This window comes from Aplidium turbinatum, chromosome 12 (genome assembly GCF_918807975.1).
Source record: "Aplidium turbinatum chromosome 12, kaAplTurb1.1, whole genome shotgun sequence".
Lineage (NCBI taxonomy): Eukaryota > Metazoa > Chordata > Ascidiacea > Aplousobranchia > Polyclinidae > Aplidium > Aplidium turbinatum.
This window is the reverse complement of record NC_137483.1, coordinates 18,048,608-18,072,720: the sequence shown is the minus strand read 5'-3', so window position 1 is coordinate 18,072,720 and position 24,113 is coordinate 18,048,608. Positions and strand designations below refer to the sequence as shown.

At 36.9% G+C, this 24,113-nt stretch overlaps 1 protein-coding gene across 3 annotated transcripts in view; it reads right to left on the bottom strand.

The window, feature by feature from the left end:
- Positions 1–24,113, bottom strand: part of LOC145781374 (uncharacterized) — a 66,827-nt gene that overhangs the window by 3,710 nt on the left and 39,004 nt on the right. For all 3 annotated transcript variants that reach the window (XR_014290724.1, XM_082593161.1, XM_082593162.1), the window contains exons 2-15: positions 13,631–13,711; positions 11,342–11,499; positions 9,972–10,093; positions 8,979–9,065; positions 7,864–8,247; positions 5,496–5,714; positions 4,722–5,253; positions 4,118–4,210; positions 3,925–3,994; positions 2,493–2,591; positions 2,296–2,363; positions 1,711–1,828; positions 1,018–1,204; positions 17–162 (exon numbers count right to left, since the gene is read on the bottom strand). Coding sequence is in view for 2 of the 3 variants with exons in the window: in XM_082593161.1 (XP_082449287.1) it covers positions 17–162; positions 1,018–1,204; positions 1,711–1,828; positions 2,296–2,363; positions 2,493–2,591; positions 3,925–3,994; positions 4,118–4,210; positions 4,722–5,253; positions 5,496–5,714; positions 7,864–8,247; positions 8,979–9,065; positions 9,972–10,093; positions 11,342–11,499; positions 13,631–13,711 (2,364 nt within the window). In the remaining variant the exon portion in view is untranslated. The remainder of the gene's footprint in view (positions 1–16; positions 163–1,017; positions 1,205–1,710; positions 1,829–2,295; positions 2,364–2,492; positions 2,592–3,924; positions 3,995–4,117; positions 4,211–4,721; positions 5,254–5,495; positions 5,715–7,863; positions 8,248–8,978; positions 9,066–9,971; positions 10,094–11,341; positions 11,500–13,630; positions 13,712–24,113) is intronic.

Below are 24,113 nucleotides of genomic sequence, written 5' to 3'. Positions count from 1 at the left end.
ACATGCAAAGGGATACCTTGAAATGTGTAGGGTGGCGAAACTTTTTCTTGCAGATCTCACATTCAAATCTCGCTGTATTCTCGTGAATCATCCCATGGTAGGCGAGACTGTGCGACCTGGTGAATTTCTGGCCGCATACTTTGCACCGGTAAGGCTTGATGCCTAACCAAGATCAAAATAAATGTCGGGAATTGAAATCACAAGATAAAAATCAAAAAATTGTAAAACTACAAATGAAGCGAAAACAATTACAATCAATGCGGAACATATTGCTGATTCAATAAAGCGAAAGAACTAAAGCGACCTACGTACTAATACGCTGCACTTTGAACTACAACTCAAAAACAGCCAATAATTCCAACCTGCAGATTGAGTTTCGCTTTTAGCAGCACAAACGTTGTTTACTGAATAGTCAGCAAGTGTTATTTCATAAACAGGAGATCAGAATCGTTGTGAGATTTATATCATAAATGCTTGGTCATTTATCCGTTCATGACTCATCATTTCTCCTTGGTCATCCCTCATAGACAGTTCGTATGACTCGAGATGGTTTTCATATCATTTCAAGTTTGTGCATAGCACAAGCTTGATCAAATAAGATCACAGTGTAAAAGTAGTATGATTTGAATACAGAAATAATGCCACGCAAAAACAACATTGACGGAAATGAACGTGAAAAAAGACGTTAGAACCTTTTAATATAAATTTTGAAATTAAAATGTTGTTTTTGTTTGGCACGTGTCCTTGCATATTAGACAGCATCAACAAGAAAACTTGTTTGTGGACGCTTTCGTGTGCTAATGTGCAAAAGCTGATTTCGGCAATTTGTCAACAAAAAAGTGTGGTCTTTGACTTTCGTGTCTGTGACGTTATGCCTTGTAGAACAACATTAACCCAGCCAACAAAATCCGTCATTTCTACATCGTATCAACGTCTGCAGACGTAAAAATGACGGATTTTGTCTGGGGGATCCGTAAAACTAACGAAAACGTGCTTTCAAATTGAAGGAAAAACTACCTGCGTGTGCCCTGTAGTGACCATACAAAGAGTTCGGCGCCGTGAAACGCTTCCCACATATCTCGCAGGAATAGAAGTCTTGCACGATGAAGGCGGATTTCCCTTGAACCAACACTCGCTCAGTGCACACCATGACCTCACTTGGCTTGCGATGACGTAACTCGGATATCAACCTCATCGCTTTCGCCTGAGAAATACTCAAGTGAAAGGCAAACAAGTTGAAAACTAATAAACTGTGCCAAATAAACAACATAAGAGAGATGTTGGGAGTAAGAATTAAGGGGTAAGCAAGAGAATGGATAAGTGAAAAGAAGGGATTGAGGGTACATTGGTAAAATTACTGAGTTTAGATTTAGTCTTAAATCCAGCGACGGTTTTTGTTTATTTACAGCATTTGTAATTGTAGGGATCATTTGGGTAGGCGGTTTTCATATTTACCTTCCCGTACCCATGTAAACGAGAAAGTTATTGTTCCAATGAGGTAGATGTAAATTAGCTGATATCTTGCGGGTATAGGCGATATAGCGATATCTAGCAACTTTAGTTGAGACATTTTTGCTGAGACTTCATTTGATTAACCACTATTGTTAACCACGAAACGCCGTTTGAAATTCGTTTATTTTTTACGCTGAGACTTATTTTGATTTACGTCAGTGCAGACATAAAAAAGTGTCAGACTTGACCAATTCATACCTTGATGTTGGGATCTGTAGCAGCCTCTACTTGCTTACTGCTTGGGCCTATAAGCTTGTATCCTTCTTTTGAAGAGCTCGAGTCGCCGTTTGGGTCGATGTCTGGATTCGCACCAGCACTGCAATGAGAGGTCGTGTAAGTGTGTGGTTAACATACAATGTACTCAGACAGTAAAATCCGTTATTTTTGCATTGATTTAATGTAAAAACGACGGATTTTCTGTCTTGGTATTGGTGCAATAATGAGTTACACCAAATACAACATGCTGGATATCACACCCATAACCTTCAGAGCATTGGTCAGACGTCTCACCAGGCAGTCCAAAATACACAAAACTTAATTTTAGAGTCAAAGCATGGCTCTCTTCAATTTGCAAGGCGGCCATGGGTATAACCAGGGGTGCAGAATGCAGTGCCCAGCAGATGCCGTGAATCAGGGTATGTACGAGTGCGTTCTTACAAATTTGTGCCTTTGAGTACAATAGCACATTTCTTGCTGATAAAACATATGCAGAATAAATGCATGCTACTTTAGTAGGAAATATTTAAATATAAGAACATCCCTAAAAATTGAGACAGCTTTTACCTTTGCACATTTCTGCTTGGCAATGTCACCTTGATGAGGTTAGAACGATTTCTTTCGCTTGACCACATCTGAAGGAATGGTATAACATTTTAATCATCATATGACAATGTTATACCTTATGCATACCTCCTAGACATCAAAATGCGTCATTTTTGCTGACTAGTTAGCACATTTCTGAACTATTTTTCACAACTTACTGCTTCGCAATAACAATGATCGTGTTGTAAAGAATAGAGAATGCCCTCCTTGGTAGAGCTTTTCTCATCATCGTCTTCTTTCATGCTCTTCATCAAATCCTGCAGACAACTCAGTAGTTACAGTTAACCAGCACACTGTGATATTTCATATTTTCACCATTTTTAATCTTCATAGAGGTCTGATGTGATGGGGTTTTTGGGTAAAAACTCGACGCTTAAATTTTTTACACCAGTGAGACGTCATAAAGATGTAGACACGGCCCTGAAGTTCCAAATACGGAAAATTTGACGTTTGGAAACTACTAATCATCGACGTAGGAGACAAATTAGGGTCAAAAAGGCAAAATAGGCGACTTCTTTTGACCACTTTTAAGAGTTAACACAAAAAGACAGGTCAGCTATCGTTTGTCGTTGATCGACGTAATACTGCTTTGTAAAGCGTTGAGGAGCAACGCATTCTGCGATGGACATAGCTCTATATAAAAAACGGTACTACGACAGTTTATCGAACGACTATTGATCAAAACGACAGTTTATCGACTGACAATTAATCGAAAGACGGTTAATCGAAACGACAGTTTATCGAAAAGACTGTTCATCGAACGAAAATTAATTGAACGACAGTTAATCGAAACGACAGTTAATAGAATAATAGAATATATTGAGATAAACAGATATCTTCGAGCAATTGCATACAACTTGTAACTGTAAATATCAACGGCTGAAGGGCATTGTCCAAGATTATCACTCAACGAATATTGACATAAACAGATATCTTCGAGCAATTGCACACAACTTGTAAACCATAAATATTTTGTATCCGTGTATTCAAAATAAATGAATATGATTGAAATGTACATTTAAAACGCCTTGAATATTCCATTGCATATGCGCATTAAAATTTTAGATAAAATTTGTTTCGGGAGATTCGTCGTTTGATAAACTGTCGTTTCGATAAACAGTGGGTCGATGAACTGTCGTTTCGATAAACAGTCGGTCGATGAACTGTTGTTTCGATAACAGTCGGTTTGATTAACTGTCGTTTCGATGAATTGTCGTCAGATAAACTGTCGTTCGATTAACTGTCGTTCGATTAACTGTCGTTCGATAAATTGTCTTTCGATAAATTGTCTTTCGATAAATTGTCGCCTCACGATAAAAAACAAGCATCATTATTATTATAAATCTGCATTAACTTTATCAATTTACCGCAAAAGGTCAAAAAACAAAATTAGCTGAAGTCATGTGACTTATATCTCCCAATCGGTTTTCAACAAATAAACTGTAGCTCGATAGCGTCACCAGGCTTTCATTTAAAAAGAAGAAGTTTTGCGATATCTGAGGGGGGCTGAAAAGGACCAAACTTCATGTTGCATACTGTATATGATAAAGTGGGCCTTATAAGGTTAAAAGTTTTTTTTTTCAACCTCACCTGCTTGCGGCTCTTCTTGGCGTTTGTCATCGCATCACCTGAAGTCTCCGTTAATGTTGATGCAAGATTTCTGTCGTAAAAAAAGAACTAATGAACACAACCGGCTGATGAAAAATACCGCAATAGCGGATGTGACTCGTTGCTCAGAACAAAAACTGACATAAAGCAGAAAGGGATACACCATATTCAATACCTGGCTACATTTTCAAATGATGTTCCGGCATGCATCATGGGTGCTTCAGCAACCATATGTGGTTCTGCATCCAATTCTTCAGAAGAAGAATTTCTGTGATAAGAAAATGATGGATAAAAATTCCAAATGCAGAAAAAGACGCTAATATTGACAATAGTCAGCAACTGCAAGTTCTTTTGGTCTTTGAGACATGCAGATAACGCATTTACCACACCATGGCCAGTTGGCCACCTATATAATTCAACATGAAGGGGCCATTCCTTTTCATCATTTACAACAAAACCGGAGGCACCAAACCCTACAAAAAAAATCCAGTAAAATCACGCGGCGTCACAACGTGAATGCCTGCCACACATGTGCATCCGAGTGCACACACACGAGCACTACCAGAACTAAGCCTCCGATAAAGTCTTCTACGAAAAAAAAACTCAAACAGAAAGCACTTGGATTTATATACAATACGTCATCAGTTCTAAATTATTGTCTTTGCACTGTGACACTGCAAGTTATAAATTCTTTGTACGATCCAACAATGTCAAATGAAGTGATAAGTACGCTACTCAAAAGACATGTGAAGTAAAACCAGAGTAAAACAAACACTAACCTTAAAAAGCTCCTTTCTCTTTCCGATGCAGATTTTGCTTGCTTGCCAGCAAGTATGGAATTCTTGTTGCTGTGAGATTTTCTTTGCAATATACTGGGCATATATCGCCTTCGTATATTGTCTTCAACTATTTTGTCACGTGTGGAAGTTGTTACGTTATTTAAAGGATGAGACCTCAGCTTAGCCGAAGCTACAAGTTTGGGCGCTACTTTAGGTTGAGTTGGTTGGCATAAATTTTGAAAAGGGCTGCCGTGTTCAGCGGCACGTGAAGGAGTTGCTGGGTTGTTGAAAACAGCGGTGTCATGACTAGTCGTTTTCGTCTCAGAAATGTGAAATGAGGAGACACCGTTTGAAAATGGAATAGTATCGTCTATATTGTTTAAATTAACAGACAAAAGGTTGTCACAGGGTTCTGCAGAAAGACGTTGAGAAATTGGTCCTGAGGTCGAGTCTTTATTAGGCGATGAAAGAATTTTCACAAGTCTATTTTGAGTTGGTGAAACGGTTGGTGAGCTATTGCACGAAGATTCATCTAAAACACATCAATTAACATGCTCAGCATGACATAAAAAGCTGGAAACATATAACAAACAAACACTATACAGATTCGACATGCTACTGTGATAAACATGAGAGCAAATAATCAGTTATTTTGGCATAAACGTATGCTATAGTTACTACACTTGTAAGTGTATTAATCAATGATTTTTGCAGTTGAATATTGTAAATATAGAAGACTTTTGAAAAGGTGATAATAATTTCAATACCAAATACCTGTTGTACAATTAGAAATAGCTTTCTTTTTATTCCCGCGGTTAATGTTCAATTTTAAAATGTCTCCATTGTCATTTTTCACAGCTTTCCTTCTTATGGGTCGACGCAAATTGATTCGGTTTCGCAATGTTGATGACAGGGTCCTATTTCCGAAACTACGACCTTGTTTCATAGAAAACCGGCTCCTTATTGTTGTCGCACTGTCACTATCTGATGATTCTATTGTCACAAAGTTAATGTTGTGATCAAACATACTGTTACACATACACTGCATCAATTAATCGCTCATCATCAACACTCAACAGCCGTATTCCAATTCAATCAAGCACGATGGAAATTGCAAAGGTTATCGTGTCCAATTGAGCATTGGTTGTCATACAAAAAAGTTGTCCTTGTTACATTGATTGAAATACATTACACATGTTGAATTAATGTAAAAGTGACGCATTTGGCTAACGAGGTCCCAGCTTCAGGATATAAACGACTTTCAAACCCAAGCTTTCGCCTACGTCAGTGGTTCCCAACCTATTTTATCTTGTAGTGTGGACCCTTTTAGTCGATATTCAAATCTAAATTTCCCCTACTAGCTACCTAAAATTCTTTGCGTGTGATTGCTCGATTTCCTAAACAGGCTCTAAGACAGCGTTTCTTAACCGGGGGTGCTAGCACCCCCTGGGGGTGCTGGAATAGACTGTAGGGGGTGCTAAATGCATGCTGTATAATATCAAAAAATGCCATTTTACTTTACTGCATTTTTTCGTCTTTCTGCCAGTATCAGTAGTTGTCTTATCAATGATTGCTGTTTTGAAGTAGCCTACATGGTTTGCGGTTATTGTAGTCATCTCCCAGTCAAGTACGCAACTTGATCCTGAGTAGATTGTGCGAACTTACCTGGTGGGTGCGTACCTGCAGTTTTGTATTTACCTACATAACCTCACCATGCGTTTTTACCCGTGTGACTACCGCATGCGTGAATTGCACGCATTGAAATACACAAATTTTGGTTTATTAGGACCTATGTACCATTGTACCCCTGAAAAGTAGTTTTGAAGTATAAACAAAATGATGAATTTGTACATCGCTTTCCTTCGCCAAAGGTGGCGGCGCCTAAATTTTGACATGGTCTTTGATCGCTGGCGGTATATTTTGTAGTGAGGTTTCTTGTCGTCTAACAAATTGTGCTGTTGTTTTAACAGAGTTGATTCACGTACATATGGTTATAATCGGAGATGTACGTATACGTCGCAAATTCTACACCGTAGACTTGCGGCGTAGACTTTTTGTTTACGCTAACGCTTGCGGCCACATTTTTTTGGATAGTTGTCGCTTGAGGCTACGCCGTAAAATTTTCGCGTTTTTTTAGCGCATGCGTCAACGCATACTTTTTAATGTCTTAGCTGTTGTTTGTATTTTTTTTTATCAAACTTTCCAAATTTTGAATAAGTTGAAGGAGTGTTTTCAATGGGCAAAGACATATTGAAACCAAAACGCAACAAACTGTCAGATGAACAGTTTCAGATGCTTGCGTTTCTTCGTGGAAATTCAAAATAAAACTTGTTTGTTTCGAGTGGTTTATACCGTGTGAATGTTTGGCACCTAGCAAACAAAATTAGTTTACGCTATAGTGTATGCGCTGACGCCGCCAACTTTTTTACAAGTTACGTTGACACATACGGCGTATGTTTTTCGAACGTTTGCGTTTACCCTGAAGCCTGAAGGCGTCAATATTTTTTGTATGCGCGTACACCACTGGTTATAATTGAACTTTTGTTGGTGAATGAAAGTGAAATATCAAATTCTGAATCAACTTCGTTAAAACAACAGCACAGTTTGTTAGACAACAAGAGACTTCATTACAAAATATATCGCCAGCGATCTGCAAGCATGTCGAAATTTCAGCCTCTACTACACTTTTGTCGGCACTGTAGTAGTCGTATGTTAACGATAGTTAGGGGGTGCTAGACTGTTCAGGCCTAGTTACAGGGGTGCTAAAGTCAGAAAAGGTTAAGAAGCGCTGCTCTAAGACGTAAGTATGATGTACAGTGCTTTGTATCTATGAGTGTGACATCACATATGCTTGTATACTCTTTTCATTACCTATTGATACTCTTAACTTTTGAGTGGGAGATAAGTCGCAAAGGTGTAGTTAGTATGTGAAAACATGTTAATTCAAAAGTGATTTGAACAGTGAACACGCACTAAAGCTTTAGTCTAGCCTCTAGTCTAGGCCAACTTGCTAGACTTAAAAAGCTTTACAATTCTAAAACTAAATTCTCCCTTGTAAATTTCAAAATTCCCCAACCCCCCAGTTGGGAACCACTGGCCTATGTGATAAAGAAAATCATTACTTTTAGTGTTACAAACATACCACTTTCGAAATCTGACGAGCTTAACTCATCATCTTCGTCACTAGAGGTAAAGATGGGAGGAATGGGCTCGATGCTTTCAACAGAGTCGGCAGATTGGGAACTTGGCTTTGCTTTAGCAGTTACAGGAGCAGTTTTTCTAAAAGGGGGGTGCTTCACTGGGTGCTCCACATCGTGCAAGAAATTGTCAGCGCTTTCAGATTTTAACTGAGCATTTGTTGTTTTCAATACCTCCTTGTCTTCATGAGCGGGCAAGGACATAATATTATGAAATCGAGCTTGTGGTGAAGAGGTTGCATGTCTCGTAGTCAGCTCATTGGCTGTGGTCTCAGTCAAAATGTGACTTGATTGAAAATCTGATAATTTGCTCTCTTTCACAAATAACTCTGAAAACAGAATTAAAGCAATATTGTGTACACCTTTTGCCATATTGCCTCAGATAGTGTAGTAGTTTAAATACGACTAAAGTTACACAAATAGTAAGTATAACGAAGTGATATTATACATGAACTGCAACACTTTTTAGCACAATTTTTGGCTGAATGCAATTTTACCAATGCTTTCAAAAGTGCTTATGTAATTTTACTTTGTAAGAAGCACCAAAGAACACAACTTGTACCGAGAAAAAATACTACCACCGTAAAATAGATGACGTTCGAATGTGCTTAAATTTGTAAGCAGTTAAATGATGCTCGGACAGACATGGATAACATTACCACAAACGTAAGTTTCGTCATGTTGCTCAACACAACAAACAGCGTACCGGCCTCATTTATATTATCAAATATCGATCGATATTTGATTACAAAAATGAGGCTGGTACACTGTTTGTTGTGTTGAGCAACAGGATGAGACTAAAGAGACAGTCAACCGCTTCAAGTGGACAGTTTGCTGGGTGGTTCACAAAAAACAGGAAATTTTTATTAGTCACGAACGTAATTTAACCGAACTAGTCAAGTTTGTATCAATTTGCTTATTGACTTAGCAAATATATTACCGTACATAGAATAGCCAGCATTAGTGTTCAGAATGGATTTTCCACAGATTAACGTTACATACAAAAGTTTATATGTTTACACATGATGGGACAAAATGAAATTGTAAACAGCAAATTTACCATGATTAGGAGCAGTAACACCAACTTCTTCTTTCACAGCTTTTTGCAAGCATGGATAAATTTTCATATTTGCATATAATGTTGGATCTATAAGGAAAATAAATTGCTTTCAAAAGTTAAATAGCTTTGTTTCATCGCACTTCAAGCATTTAAAAAAAAATGCAATTATATGTCAAGTCTGAACACTCAACTTTGATAACAAAATGTATATGATATATTGATATATTATATACATCTTATCTGAAAAGTTAGCTTTTAAAATGACAACAGTTGCCATAATTTTCGTCATTTTGGTATAAAGGTCTAAACCCGGAGCACGTCTTCTAGGTGCAGACAGTTAGGTGCCTGCCAAATACGAGCGCACAAAGTGGCGTAAAGGATATTTAGATGCGGCGCCTGGTCATTTAGGTGCTATTTTCAGTGAAGTCTGTTTCATTGGGTGCTTGATGATGGTAATACTGCAGATAGTGGCGTACGCAGGATTTTCTCCATGCCTCTGAAGTGTCTTGTCAAAGACACAGCCGCAATCCTGGGGGTTTTTTCGGCCATTGACTGATTTTTTAGCAAAATGTCCAAAAAAAATATAGTCAATTTGGTCAAAATGTCCGAAAAAACATATAGTCAATTGACTATATATGACCAAAAGTGACTAAAATGACAGAAATAAACAAAAACTGACCGAATTTTTTCAAGTCATTTTGGACATATGACCGAAAAGTCTCAGCGAAGAAAAAAAAAACCAGCCGCAATCTCTTGAGCGACATCAAACTGGCGACGACTGACTCTTTTGAGTGCTGCACCGGGGCTCCCACCACTCGGGATTCAACCTTTACAACGCATTTACGTATTGGCCTTTTGAGTTAATAAAATGAGAAAAAAAGCTTGATGGCTGACAACTGTGGAGTCTGTTACAAATTACATCAAACGTCTGTGCACTTAAAGTTGTTTTACCATGTTTTGACAAGTAGAAGTATAACAAATAAAGCAACTTACTTCGGTTAGATCGAATCACCAAGCTTTCAACATGATTCAACAGATGAGCGCTAATCAGTTCTTTGCATTGGCTTTCACTTGTCTCTGTATAGCAACGAAAACAGCCTGGAAGCATTTGACATCTAACAAATATACGCATTGTGACAATGTGACATAAAGCAGCAGGAAGGCTTATAAAAGCAGACATTAAAAACATATTTCAAGACAACAATTTAAAAGAAAAATCTCAAAAAAACATACCGGTATATATAAACTTCATTAAAAATTGTTTATATAATATCCAATTACCCATACTAAAACATGAAGGAAAGTCCGTAATGTTCGTGGTGTCAATTAGTAATGTCCGCCCCGATAACTCAGTTGGTTAGCGCGTGACTTTTCTGGAATGAAGAAACTTTAAGATCGGGCGATGCTGGTTCGACTCTCGAAGTGTGCACTTGAGCAACACACATTAAGGACTGCTCTCAATTCAGAGGCACCTAAAGGATGGAATAATTCCCGACAAAAACATTTCAACAATCAGAAACTTCACTCTGTCAATCTCGGCGACCAGGCCTGCGTCAGTGATTCAAAGCCTCTACATTAACAAGTAGCAAAACTGCCAGGATTAAGCTTTGCAAGAAGCTTTCCCAGTATGAGAATAAAGATCCAATCAATGCCCAATGTCCATTTCCTGAGCCATCGAAACCATACCCTCAAATTCTTCAGTGAATGAAATTGCCTGATTGTCAACGTTAAATAATCTGAAAACCTAGTTTTGAACAAAGCAGTCCACTTTTACTGATTCATGTGTTAGAAACTGTACATGATCACTGATGTTTTATGCTTATTGCTATCATAAGTTTTAGTTTGTACCGGCATCACAACAAACTACATTATTACAGTCGTTCCAGCATACTAGGCCCACCGCTTATTAGGGTCTGCTACTATTCGGTGAGTTCCTAACCTATAACCCTAACCCCTAATCCTAAAACGGCAATGATAATTAGGCTACGGTCCCCAATAATTTTTTTAAAAATGAGATAATCCCCCGTTAAGGGATCGGACTCACCGAAACGGGCCATTCCGCGCTTATTAAGCCTAATTTGGCCCAGAATTGCTGAATGTTTAGAGTGGTAGAGAATTGTCCCCCGCTTAATAAGTCCAAAATTGTCCGGTGCCGAGGTGGGCTTAATAAGCAGGGACAACTGTATTTGTAATACAAATAGTAAAGCACAAAATAGCTCTGGTCATTTTTCTTATCACTCATACACCCAACAAATAAGTTTTTATATTTCAAAGAAAAAAATAAAAGCTAGAAATCTTCACTTTAAAAACGAGTTAATTATATAAAATTTTGTAACAAACAAAAACAGTTTTAAACCACTCACTTGTATTTGATTTTATCTTTTGGTAAACATTCTCTAATGGTAAACAAATTGACTAAAGTAGATGCATCAAGATTCTGCAATTCATCTATGGAATATTCTTCTTTCGATTTAAAGCTGCAGTTATCCAAATGTTGTGGGACACTTTCATACTTAATCGACTGAAAATAAGAGCACTTAGTAAATAAGTATTTGAATTCTAACTCCTCAGCATGAGATTTTTAAAGAATAATAAAACGGTTGGACAATAGCAATATGTAACTGCAAAACATGCTAAAGTATACATAGGTTCAGTGGAATGAAGCAAATTCTAAATACAAAAAAGCAATGTAAAAAAATGTTCTGACAACAAAGTATTGTTGCACTACTGTTCAAGAAAGAATAGAGATGTGAGAAGTTGCATAATAGGGGAGTAAAACTATAGAACCATAAAGTAAAAATTGTGGAAAAAAAAACTAATTAGGTTGGGGAAGGTAGTGGAATTTGAATGACATGCAACTTGGTTTCATGTCAGAGAGATCAACAATAGATGCTCTGCCTATTTTGAGAAGGATGCAGAAAGAATACCAAGACAAAACAGAAAAAGTGTACAATGTACCGGTACATGTGCTCCATGCACTTATACAATAGGGTGGAGTGAAAAAAATTTTTTTTTTCAAATCAAAAAATCAGATTAACCAAAAGTGGCGTATGGACCTAAACCACTTCTGAGAAGGTTTTGGGTTTGTGCCACCTACACCCAGGTGGCCCATGATTTTTAAAGGTCATCCGAGGGTCCTATTTCATAAAAATCCCATAACTTGGAAACCGGTTAAGCTAGAATGTTGGTTTTTGACTTAAAATTTCCAGAAGGTCCATGTTTATATAAATTATGCTCTAATGCAACTTTTGTCTCTATTTTAACTGCATAAGCTGATAATAATAAAAATTGACGTTTTAGTTTGAAAGCTATGTAACGTGAAGAATTGAAAATGCTATATTTGAACTATTTGTACCCATAGTTATGTGTTAAGGCATAATAGGTACAAACTGACTAAGTACTGCTTAAAATACTTTCTAAGTAGTTAGTACAAAGGATATGCAAGCAACAATCATGGATACCTGACAAAAAAACTCAATGACAAAAATAATGTAGCAAAGACTCCTATGCAATAATGTTACAATGCTATTTGACATTAAGTTTCAAAATTTACATCTTTGGTTTCCATGAAATTTATAAGAAACTACTTACAATCAGGGTCACATTATAAAAATTATCATGTGGTGAAAAAATATTGAAATCCTTCAACCTGAAAACATCAGGACTATCAAAGTCAGAAAAAATATATTTTGACTCTGATCCATTGCAAATTTGGACAAGGTTGACTCTGCTTTGGTAAGCTGACTCCAAAGCTGACTCTGCTTTGTCAATTTTTATTAATCAGCTTATGCAGTTAAAATAAAGACAAAAGTTGCATTAGAGCATATATGAACATGGATCTTCTGGAAATTTTAAGCCAAAAACCAACATTCTAGCTTAACCGGTTTCCAAGTTATAAGATTTTCATGAAATTTGACCCTCAGATGACCTTTAAAAATTATGGGCCACCTGGGTGTAGGTGGCACAAACCCAAAACCTTCTCAGAAGTTGGTTTTAGGTCCATACGCCACTTTTGGTTAATCTGATTTTTTGATTTGAAAAAAAAAATTTTTTTTCACTCCACCTTATTATACAAATAATAATACAACAATCATGTGAACTTATACAACATCCTGCAAAAAAAAACATTACACAAAACCATATATTTCTTTGTAAAAATATGTCTAGGAAAGGGCATTTGGTAATTTTAAGAAATCAAACTTACAAAGCTAACATGCAATTCAAATTAAAATGATATTACATTACTGTTTTTGAGCACTGTGTTGATGCAGCTGGCTTAACATGATAAAGCCCAGTGGCTCTTACATAGAATGGTAGGTTAGGAACTGTTATTCTTGCATTCCGGACAAGTTTGTTTAGCATGATTTCCCAGACCTTGTGCAACAAACAGCATTGGCAAGATGATCAAAATATTTTTGACACATGTTTTTATGTAAATATGAGACATTGGAATAAATTTGGATAAAACTAATTATATTCTTAGTAAATACCTCAGACAATCACTCTTCTAAAAAACACAATGTATTCAGCATCCTGTACTTGAGCCTCTTATTTATTGTAGGCCTATATAAAATGCATGAACTTCAGGGTGCATGGTAAATACAAAAGAAACAACAAATTAAGATTGCAGCAATCACTTAATGACAACATACCTGTGTGGATAGGAATACATCTGAAGTAACCCCTTCATCAGAAACTTCATTTTTAATAAAGACAGGTAATTCTTGCTGATCCTGGTAAGAAGATGCTATGTTTTAATGGAGTGAAACTATGGAATCAAGTACCAAAAGAAATAAAAGAAAAGTCTTACAATGTTTTTAAATTTAAATATAAATGTTTATTAAAGAATTTGTACAATGATCACTCCTGAAACGTATCATCCGCTTATTTCTCTACACAATGTTTTTTTATGTTGCCCTGTGTTATTCCATTGTTAATGTATTGTTAATTCCATTGTTAATTTTTACAAATTAAAGTGCTGGTATTGTGCTATATATTATATACCATATGTGTTATTGTTCTTAATTTTGGGTCTTTTGTTTAAATGTTTGGGTGGCAGACTGGCAGCTGACTTTGGTGACCTTTTGGTCTTTCGCTGCCATCCTTGTTGTGCGAATTATTTGTGTTTATTGTGTTTTTGCTTTTTGTGTCTTTCTTTTTCACCAACAAAACAAAAAATAAACTGAACTGAACTGTAACAGATAAATTTCACAAAATGTAACTTGGAGATGGAGAGTGGAGACACAAGGTTTGGTTCATACACAGATAACTAATCGAAGCAAAAAGTACTGTTTCATTGAAGTAGGCTTGTGCTGTTCCAAAACAAGGCTATCTTTCATTTATTTTTATCCATCTTTTAGTAGATGATTGAACCTTCAATGCATGACAAATCTGGGTCCACAACATTAGGGCGCAATTTCCCAAGTGCAAGCCAGACAGGCATCTTCACTGCTGCGCTGGACGATTTCCTGCTGGCTCGCTTTATTACATGACCATTTAGGTGTTTCTCCCAAGTAAAATGTATTTTTTATTGGTTTTTACAGCATGATACGTCTTATTAATAAACAATTAATAGCTGCATAAAACAGGTAGACTTAATGACAAGGCAACAACACAAAGTGTTCTTGCAAAAATCTAAGTGTAGAGATGTACCGATACCAATATTTTGGCCGATACCGATCCCGATACCGATATCACTTTTTTAGGCCGATACCGATACTGATACCGATATTTTGGCCGATACTTTGGTGTTACAAAAAGAAGCAATTTTGGTATTTGCAAGGAATTATATCAAGGTTTTAGTAGGTTTTTGTAATTAAAGTCCGCCGCAATTGAGGACTGGGGTATAAGGGAAGAAACAAACATCATTATTTGGGTTTCTGAAAAGTGTTTGGGCAAACTCTCCAAATAAGCTATCATAATTGATAACACTAGCCGACAAAAAAAAAAAAATTGTGGTGCCGAAGATTTTTCAGCTGTTTTCAGCTAATTTGTGGTTGCTGATTTCGAAAATGTAGTCAGTTTTTGTCCATCAGATCTAGTTTTCTAGTTACTGTGATTCCACTGCATGAGTGAACTTGTGCATAAGGGCTATTCCATGTCGATTCACACAGTCAAGAAATTCAACCTTTCGACTTTCTTTAAATTTTACACACCTTTTTACTATTCTATATGATGAACACTTGCAAAATTTGAGTGAAATATATTGAGAAACACGAGAGTTATGAACCATTTATTTTGGGGGGGTCTGCTGAGGGGGCACAATTTTTTATTTTTGGCCATGTTTGAGGCCCTATTACTGCTAAACTAAATTAGGTAACAACCCAATTTTTTTATAGGTGATAGTACTTCTGCCAAATATTGAAAAAACAACATCGTTCACTTTGTCACTCTAAAAGGTCAAAGGTCATAGACTCCCAAAGTTGGCCGTTTCCAGCTCTCGGTTAAAATTTTCCAAAATTTGAAAAGCTCACCAACACCCCATTTTTGATTGAGTTTGGCTGAAATTTGGTGGAAGTGTTGTTTACAGGATTCTCTATGAACTGAAAAAATTTTAGTACAAAATATTAAATAGGTTGGGAGATATTTTATATGAAACATGGGTCAAAATGGAAAAAAAACTAAAAGTGGGGTCCTTTTAATATCCCGGTTACCCATGACCCCAGAGAAAATTTGCACTGAAATTTTATCCACATATTCACAAAGATATGACAAGTCCACCATGTAAAATTGATCCATGGTTCTCAATGTTTTATAGAAAGTATGCGTCAAAGTAAATCCAATTGTGACAACCCTTCAAAAACAGGAATAGGAAGTTCTTCACTGTGTACAAGTGTGTAGCACTGGCCTGATTGCTGAAGCTAGGTTTGGATATTGCAAGAAAGTCCTATTTCTCCTGTTTATGCCTTTTGTGTTTACTGCACAAAAACAGCAGTCGCTATTATGATATTTTGGCTCATGCTACACCATTAGACTTCTTTTGTTTCGTTCATTGACGTAAATGTTCTTTCAAAGTTTTGCAAACAATGTGGAGAGCCCAAGACTTATCTTGATCCCCAACTTCACTTTACAGTAGGAAAGTAAAGGTGTGGAGTCTGGAGGTGTTGTGTGTCCACGCCTTTACTACTTTTTACTTTAAAGTTTTCTTGCTTTACTGTAAAGTGAAGTTGGAGATCAAGATAAGTCTTGGGCTCCCCACATTGTTTGCAAAACTTTGAAAGAACATTTACGTCAATGGACGAAACAAAAGAAGTCTAATGGTGTGGCATGAGCCAAAATATCATAATAGCGACTGGTGTTTTTGTGCAGTAAACACAAAAGGCATAAACAGGAGAAATAGGACTTTCTTGCAATATCCAAACCTAGCTTCAGTGGGTAGTCTTGTGGGTACCTTACCCAGTGGGTAGTCTTGGCCTGGTGTTATACTCTGCTGAGAGTAAAAAAGAAACACAAATAATAAATATTGGAGAAATTGAATCTCCTTCACAACTTAAGAATCGAACAATGCAAAACTGCTGAAACAAAACGTTTTGTTTGAGTGAAAGAATCACTGTAAGCAAACAATGCCAAAAGGTGCGCGCATGAAGTCATGGGAGTGTGAGGTATCAAAAATTTGAATAGGTTGTTATTTTTCTCCATCAATGTGACGTTAGTTACTACTTTAAAAAATCTATATATATCTTTTCTTCTGCAGAAAATCCATAGCAAACACCTTTTTTTTACATGTTAAGTATCGGCCACAGTATCGGCCAAATTTTGCCGATACCGATGCCGATACCGATACTCAAAAAATGGCCGATATCACCGATACCGATATATCGGTACATCTCTATCTAAGTGTCTATCAATTGTGATGTAGGACTATTAAATAATGGCATACACCGAGTTATCTTCACATTTTCATGTAATTTCATGAAACGGATAGTTTTTTTTATTTTTCAACAAGAGAAACTCCGAAAATGATGCAAATTTTTGAATAAAATAAACTATGCAGTCATAGATTATTGTGACAGATTTTGCAAAATGATGTAACCTAGGCTATATCACAAAATCAAACCGCACTATCAGAGATCTATAAGTAGAGCAAAATTAGTGACATGGCCTGCAGTATTTTCTATGGCAAGACAACATTCAATCATGGACCGGACTCCACTTGACGACACTGGGCGAGTTGGCTCAAAATCGCCACTCTTGGAAACAAATAAGCCATGTTGATGCGCAATCTGCCGCAGGCGGAGATAACGACTGATGATGATTTTCTATTTAATGCGGTCTCTTACAATAACCTAGTTGTTTCATATTCAAAACTAGCATTTTGGTAGTTGTATTGATATACAAACAAAATCGGTTAATCGCATAGCATTGCATAATCCCAAACCATTCCCATTCACTTGTGAAGAAAATTTAAAGGGGAACTGAAATGAAAATTTTTTTGTTGATTCTTTGGTGTTTAAGTATTATCTTTTACAAATTTTTTTTATAAACCTTTTTGTTTGATAAATATAACAAAAAGAAAATCGGCCACCGAATGGTGCTATGTGTCTTGGGACGTCATTGGGTGGCAGCCAAGTTAACAGCTTCACGCATTTGCAGTGGAAACGTCACATAGGTCATTGCATATTGAGTATAATAGAAGATCAGCACAAACAAGATGTCTGAAACCAGACAAGGATTTCTCTTTGAACCAAAAAAAATGGCGACTTGACAGTAAAGAACATCCTTCTGATTCGTGCTCTGACAACACCAGTTCAGACAGCAGTCGGATGGAAAATTTGCATTGGTGTAGGCCTAATGGCCTATGTGTGGTAATTGTGCCATCTGCCGACAATAATCGAAAGCGAATTTTGCCAGGAAAATGACTCTGTGGTAGCCAAAACCAAAACAACCCGCCAATGCATAACTCAGGCAAGCAGCTTTAAAAAGATGTGCCTTGATAAGGAAGTCTTGGAATATCTCCTGGCTGCGCTGAAGGAAGTGTAGCCTATAGCATTAATAGTGAGCCTAAGTAGTAAAGCCTAATATACTGTAGCCTAAGCAGCATATCTATTCAGAGTTGGCTACCCTGCCAATGTTTTACTGTCCTACTGACCTGTTTCAAAGTCTTGTTGTCTTCTCGCTTTGCTATTCGATCCAAACGCCCGATTGTACTCACATATCTGTGCCTAGGTCGATCGAGTTTTGTGTGCACTGCATTGACAGTGGCTTTCACATATCTTGAAAAATCAAACACAGAAGGAACAGCTTCAGGGATGAGCAGGTGTTTGGGCTTGGTGCCTTGTAGCTCTGCCCGTAGATCACGTTGGTAATCGCTGGCCAGAAAATGATCGCTGCACAAACGGCAGTGCTTGTTTACAGGTGGGTCTTTAAGTTTCATCGCAGAGATCCATTTCTTCAGCTTATCTTCATTATTCAGAGGTAAACGGTGAAAGGATAATCCTTTGACGATTCTCCGGTTAGTACAACCGGGAGCCATACAAGCAACCACCATTTTAAGGCCGTAAAAACTCCCTTAGCACAAAATTGTTCGCTCTTTCGTTAGCCTACGTGATTTGTTCCTTGTGTTTGCACGCAAAACAGTAGACCTTGGATACGGCGTTGCCACCTAATGACGTCATTTAATTTTTTAACCAATCAGATTCATTCACATCAAAAAAGTTTTTTTTAGGTTTTTTAATTAATAGCAACATAAAAAATTGTTGAAAAATGTTGCATTTCAGAAATATCTACAAACACAAAAGTCATGTATTTTCGTTGCAGTGCACCTTTAAGGTTAATCGCATAATTTCCTATGATGAAGTGTTCAGTTGCTCAAGATTATTCTTACCACTACACAAAAATCGTGGCAAGAAATCTCACAACCTGCAACGATTAAATACAGGACCCACAATGAAGTCAGCAGCTGTGATGAAAGACAGTTGTGATTGAAGGCAGCTGTGATGAAAGACAGCTATGATTAAGTTTACCTGCAAGACTGAAGGATGTAAGATGTAAAAAAGGGTGTTAAAAGCCTCTAAAAGTATGGAAAACAACCAGGAATAACTTATCAAGGCTTTGGTTGTCCGAGGATAAAGATTCAATACCAACCTACTGTAACAGTAGCACAAACACGTTCATCCTTACAAACTGTAGATCATCGTATAAACGGTTAAAATGTTTAACGGTCTGCTATCAAGCTTTTGCGTAAGATGAACGTTCGGTATTGACGTGAAGGATACCAGGATACTGTCAATCAATGAATACGGTTAAATAGCATAAAGAAGATTGGTAAATTGACTATGCAGTATGCAATCAACCGATTTCGACTTTATATAATATATAAAAGTTATTATTTGATAATAACCAAACTGTTACAGGCCTCTAAACTTCTAAGCTAAGCTTTGACAAATAGTAAACTGCATTGTTTCCCAAGTCGTGTGGAGGCTAGTCTTCCAGTTTTATGGATCGACAGTCAGCTATTTTGCGGAACTTTTCTCAGCAATACTTCTCGTTGTCGTGTGATCGACTGTGCTTTGTTTGTAAAAAAAGGTTGCAAATGCAAGTAAAAAGAAAAATAGTTTCAAATATCAACGCAAGTGGAGAAATGTTGGCTTGTGACTAAACACTTACTGGGCGCAGTAGCCATTAAACAACTTCTTTGCGGTCTGTGTTATCAAGAACTGTCCGTTTTTTTTTGGTACACAACATCTGGGCGAGCCCATCTGGGTGAAACCTTCTTGGGCGAGACCATGTGGGCGACGGTAGTGAAATTTTTGCCGTTTGGAACGGTGGTGACCTATATAATTTATCTAGTTGCTTTGCGGCGTCACATCACAGTCCATCCCGGTGGAAATGCATCGACGCTCTTTGTACAATCCAAAAGTTACGTGATGCATATTACGAACAAATGATGGCTGGATTGGATACAAACCGCCAGCGAAACAAGAAAATGCAAAGAAGTTGGCAGGTAAAGTGTTAAAACAAAGTCTCAGCAAGAAAAAAAAAACACTTGTCAAACAGTGTTTCATGATTAACAATAGAGGTTAATGAGATAAAGTCTCAGTGAAAAAGTGTCAACGAAAAAAGACAGTTTGCCAAATTGCGTTTGACATAATCAACTAAGTTAAAACCTAAGTGGCAGTTTAGAATAAACCTGGGTTAGCCACAAACAGTGTTGGGCGCAATGACTCATTTTTCAGTTAAGCGGCAACGATAATCGACAAGCGAAAAATGCCTAAAGCGATAACGATAAATCAAAAAAAGCTAAGCGATAACGATAAACAATAAATTATCGCCGATAATGATAATTTGTTTTTCTTGATTAGCGCTGCCCCATTCCATGCAGCATGAACTGTTTTCATCAACATGACGAAAAATCTTTATATATAATAAAGGGACAAAACTTTTTGTAAGTTATGCATGAATAGAATCGCAACAGCGGTCAGCGGCAGTGGGTATCGAATCTTCAACCTCTTCATCCAGAATCAAACCACTGAGATAACTGCCGTGCTTATAATTATACCTTCAGATACCAGTTGGATGCTTTTAGCAATTGAGTTACACTGCCGCTTACGGCCTTACGTGCAGTAGGCAAAATAATTAAATCAAATGAAAATACCATAAAAAATTCAAACTTTGTATTTTGCTTTCTGCTTAAAGAGCTGTTTACAGCAAAGTCAGCAATAATTGAAAAAATCCCAAAAAACGCAAAATGCTTGAAAATTTATCAGTAATCTTAAGCGTTATTGGTAGTAAAAATGTGCATAGGGCCATAGGCCTACTGTGAAATCCATCAAGCTTGTCAAATTAGTCGTGTTTGTTTTAGAACAAGAACATAATTATTGTAATTTACTGATAATTTCAGATAATTTTTTTTGTTTTCTATGTGAACACTATCATTAAATCAATGGCAGAAGGCTGAGTTGTTGAGATAAGAATTACAATATAAGCACTGTATTAGTGGGAATAAAAATATTTGATTGAGGTAGGCTATGTCGCATAGGTAAATGAGAAAGGTTATAGCCTACTGTATTTAGTATAATTTTACCACGCAACTCGATGCGCCTATTGTCATGCAAAACTACTACAAGATGCAAAAAATGTGATGTCGGTCTGCATGTCAAATGCTTCAAGCAATATCATATTCCGCAATGACTTGTTTCAGTGATGTTGTGTTACTTTGCTAATTTTCATCTTCATATTTTTTGAACTTTCATTCAATAAAATGCTCCATGACAATAATGACATGACAAGACATGAACAAAACATTTCCCATTTATCACTTTGAGCAATAAGTAAAACGTAATAACGCTTACGCATTACGCACAAGAAACTGGTGAAATTTGATAACGGGTTTGCCTAGCGTCCTATATATAGGACGGTTTTTTTTCTTAAAAAGTACAAACACAATAAGGAAAAAAATAATTGTGATATGTTTTTTAGGTCATAATTATGCAATATTTAAATTTTCCGAAATTTTTTTTTAAGTAGGCCTACTTTCACTTTCGGCACAAATGGGTTAACTTTTTAAGTTAAATGGCACTTACGCATTTGGTTATAATTTTTGGATTACAGTTATATCGCCAAACTAGAAAAAAATCGATCTTACAGTCTATAACCGATCTTGTGTTGTTATTGTGTGTGAATTTTGTCTTTTAAACTGAGTTTGTGGCGTAACCGCACGTCTCAAGACAAGTTCTTGCAATTTTAGTTAATCTACTCATCTAAAGATTTAATGCAGTAAGTTTCATGTTTTGACAAGAGATATTTTATTTTTATACGACAATTACTAAAAACTAACACTTTTAACGAGAAAAAGAAAACACAAGAAGGGCGTGACCCTCCCCTGACAACGACCTGTGCACACACACTTCAGGCACTGAAGAAGAAGTGGTTTCAATTTTAGTTTCATTAACTAGGTGGCTAGTAAAAATATTACTTTTCATGGTCTTTCCACTTGTGTGTTGATCCGAAATAAAATTTGTCGGCGATAATCAAATATTGCCTTTGGCGATAACAATAAACGATAACAGAAAAAATAATTGAGCGATAACGATAGGCGATAAAAACTTATCGCCGATAATAACGCCCATCACTGGCCACAAAAGTTGAAAAAATATAGAGATGCTGATGACTGCATCAAGAAACTCCTGTTATGCCCATTGTTCGCTTCGATGGGCATAGCAATGTTCCACTTCAGTCTATGTGGGACTTCCTATGTGGTAGCCATAATTTCCAAATGGACGCATGAACTGTTACTTTTTGTTTGTTTTGTTATTTGACATCGATTGAATCATCTGCGGCATTTTTGTATTGACTTGTTAAACTAGGGCAGTGCTTCTCAACCTTTATTTGTGGCGACCCAAATATTAAGGTTAAATTAATAGCGAAGATTTGGCGATCCTATTTCTAAAACTACGTTTCGCACAACGTTTTGTAAGCATGAAAAAATGAGCCACGCACTCATATACAACACATCGTCGTGTCAGCATCTTGGGCCGAGGGTCTATCTTTTTACCACCCCAGATTCAGGATGTTCCCGGACTATACTGGAAGGCTACTAGAGAGCAGCCAGTCTTTGGTTTCATCATCCATAACACGCAGGCCTTCCACTCCGTTAGGTGGCTTGCAGATGGAGCATTGGAGCAGTCATTGATGATGTGGTCTGCGGTCTGTATACAACACGATTAAACATAACAACAAAATGTTGAATTAAATTAATGTGAGCCTTGACTTTGTATTGTTTCAACAAGTTTGTCAAAATTTGGAGTTATTGTGCTCAGTGCCAATCTCATGTCATTTTCAGGCTGAAGACAATTTCTCTCCTTTGTTTTGATGTGAGTAAGCCCAGAAAACCCTCACAGGCAGGCAGTAACAAATGGCAGGAGAGCTTTTGCTGTGTGCGTGCCAGCAACAGTCTTTGCATTCTTGACTTTTGTCCAAAATTGACCAAGGGTGTCTTTCTTAAAACAGTTCATCTATACACTGTCGCACTGAATGTCAATAAACTCCTCTTAAAACCCAAAAATGCTTTTGAAGTTTTCAGGCAGGGTATCAACATCAATAGCAAATGGATTACGCATCCATTCCAAATTCTTTGCAATTTTAGGGACAATCAAATTTTCGTATCAATGAACCCAAATCCCTTTCTACAACAAGCTGGACATCGTCAAAGCCTTAACTCCGTAACTTCCAATAACTAATTCAAAACAGTAAATGATGCTATTTCCTGGGACACGATCTTTATGTTTGGTGTGGTTTCTGAAGTAATCAATTGTTACAATTCCCTAGTGTAGTGTGTACTGTTGTGTACACTTTATCTAAAACGCGTGTGGCAAAATCGTCCAGTGAAACATGCAGCGTAGTGGGTCATTCCATGCCAAACGTCCTGAAATTTTGAAACTTCCCAGTTTGACCCTCTCCGAATTCGCTGAAAATCGGACAAAAGGTTTCATAACATGATTGAGCTAAAAATTGAAAATTTTAGCTCACAATCTATTCTACTTTTCAAATTATGACATTTTTAAAATGGGTACACCCCTGCGCTGATGAGCGCTCGGTCATTTTCGGCCATTTTTAAACAAGTATATGTCTCTCATTGCAAATTTAATCTACTTCATTTCTGGCAAAATGAGACACTTGTAGGTATATTACATGAATCCAGTTTCAAAATTATATTGTCTCAAAGCATTTTGAAAATATGGAGGCCCAAAGTGTCCCCATTTTGATGCGAAGACAAATTTTGGACCATATTAAAAAAGCTGTAGCTTCCATACAAAACATAGCATTGCTCTCAAATTTATCCTGGAGGCTCCCCTCCTACTGGATTACAACTACATTGAATTTGGAAGGAAACACTGCTTTCATTAAAAAGTTATTTCACGTCAAAATATGGACCAGCAGCAAATTTTGCTAAAATATGTCATCTTGTGGTGAAAAAATGACCCCGTCAGACAGTTTTCAAAAAAAATTTTTTTTCATCTCAAAGAGATTTTCATAAGGAACTCATCTTCGGAGTTTCAAATTTGTTCCGCAACTATTAAGGGGTGAGATGCAGTGATGTTTAACCCGCTCTTAATATCCATTTCAAGCAACGAGAAAAACATCAACATTAACTTTTAAGTTAGCCAATTGTACTTGTTGTATCGTAAATTACATAAA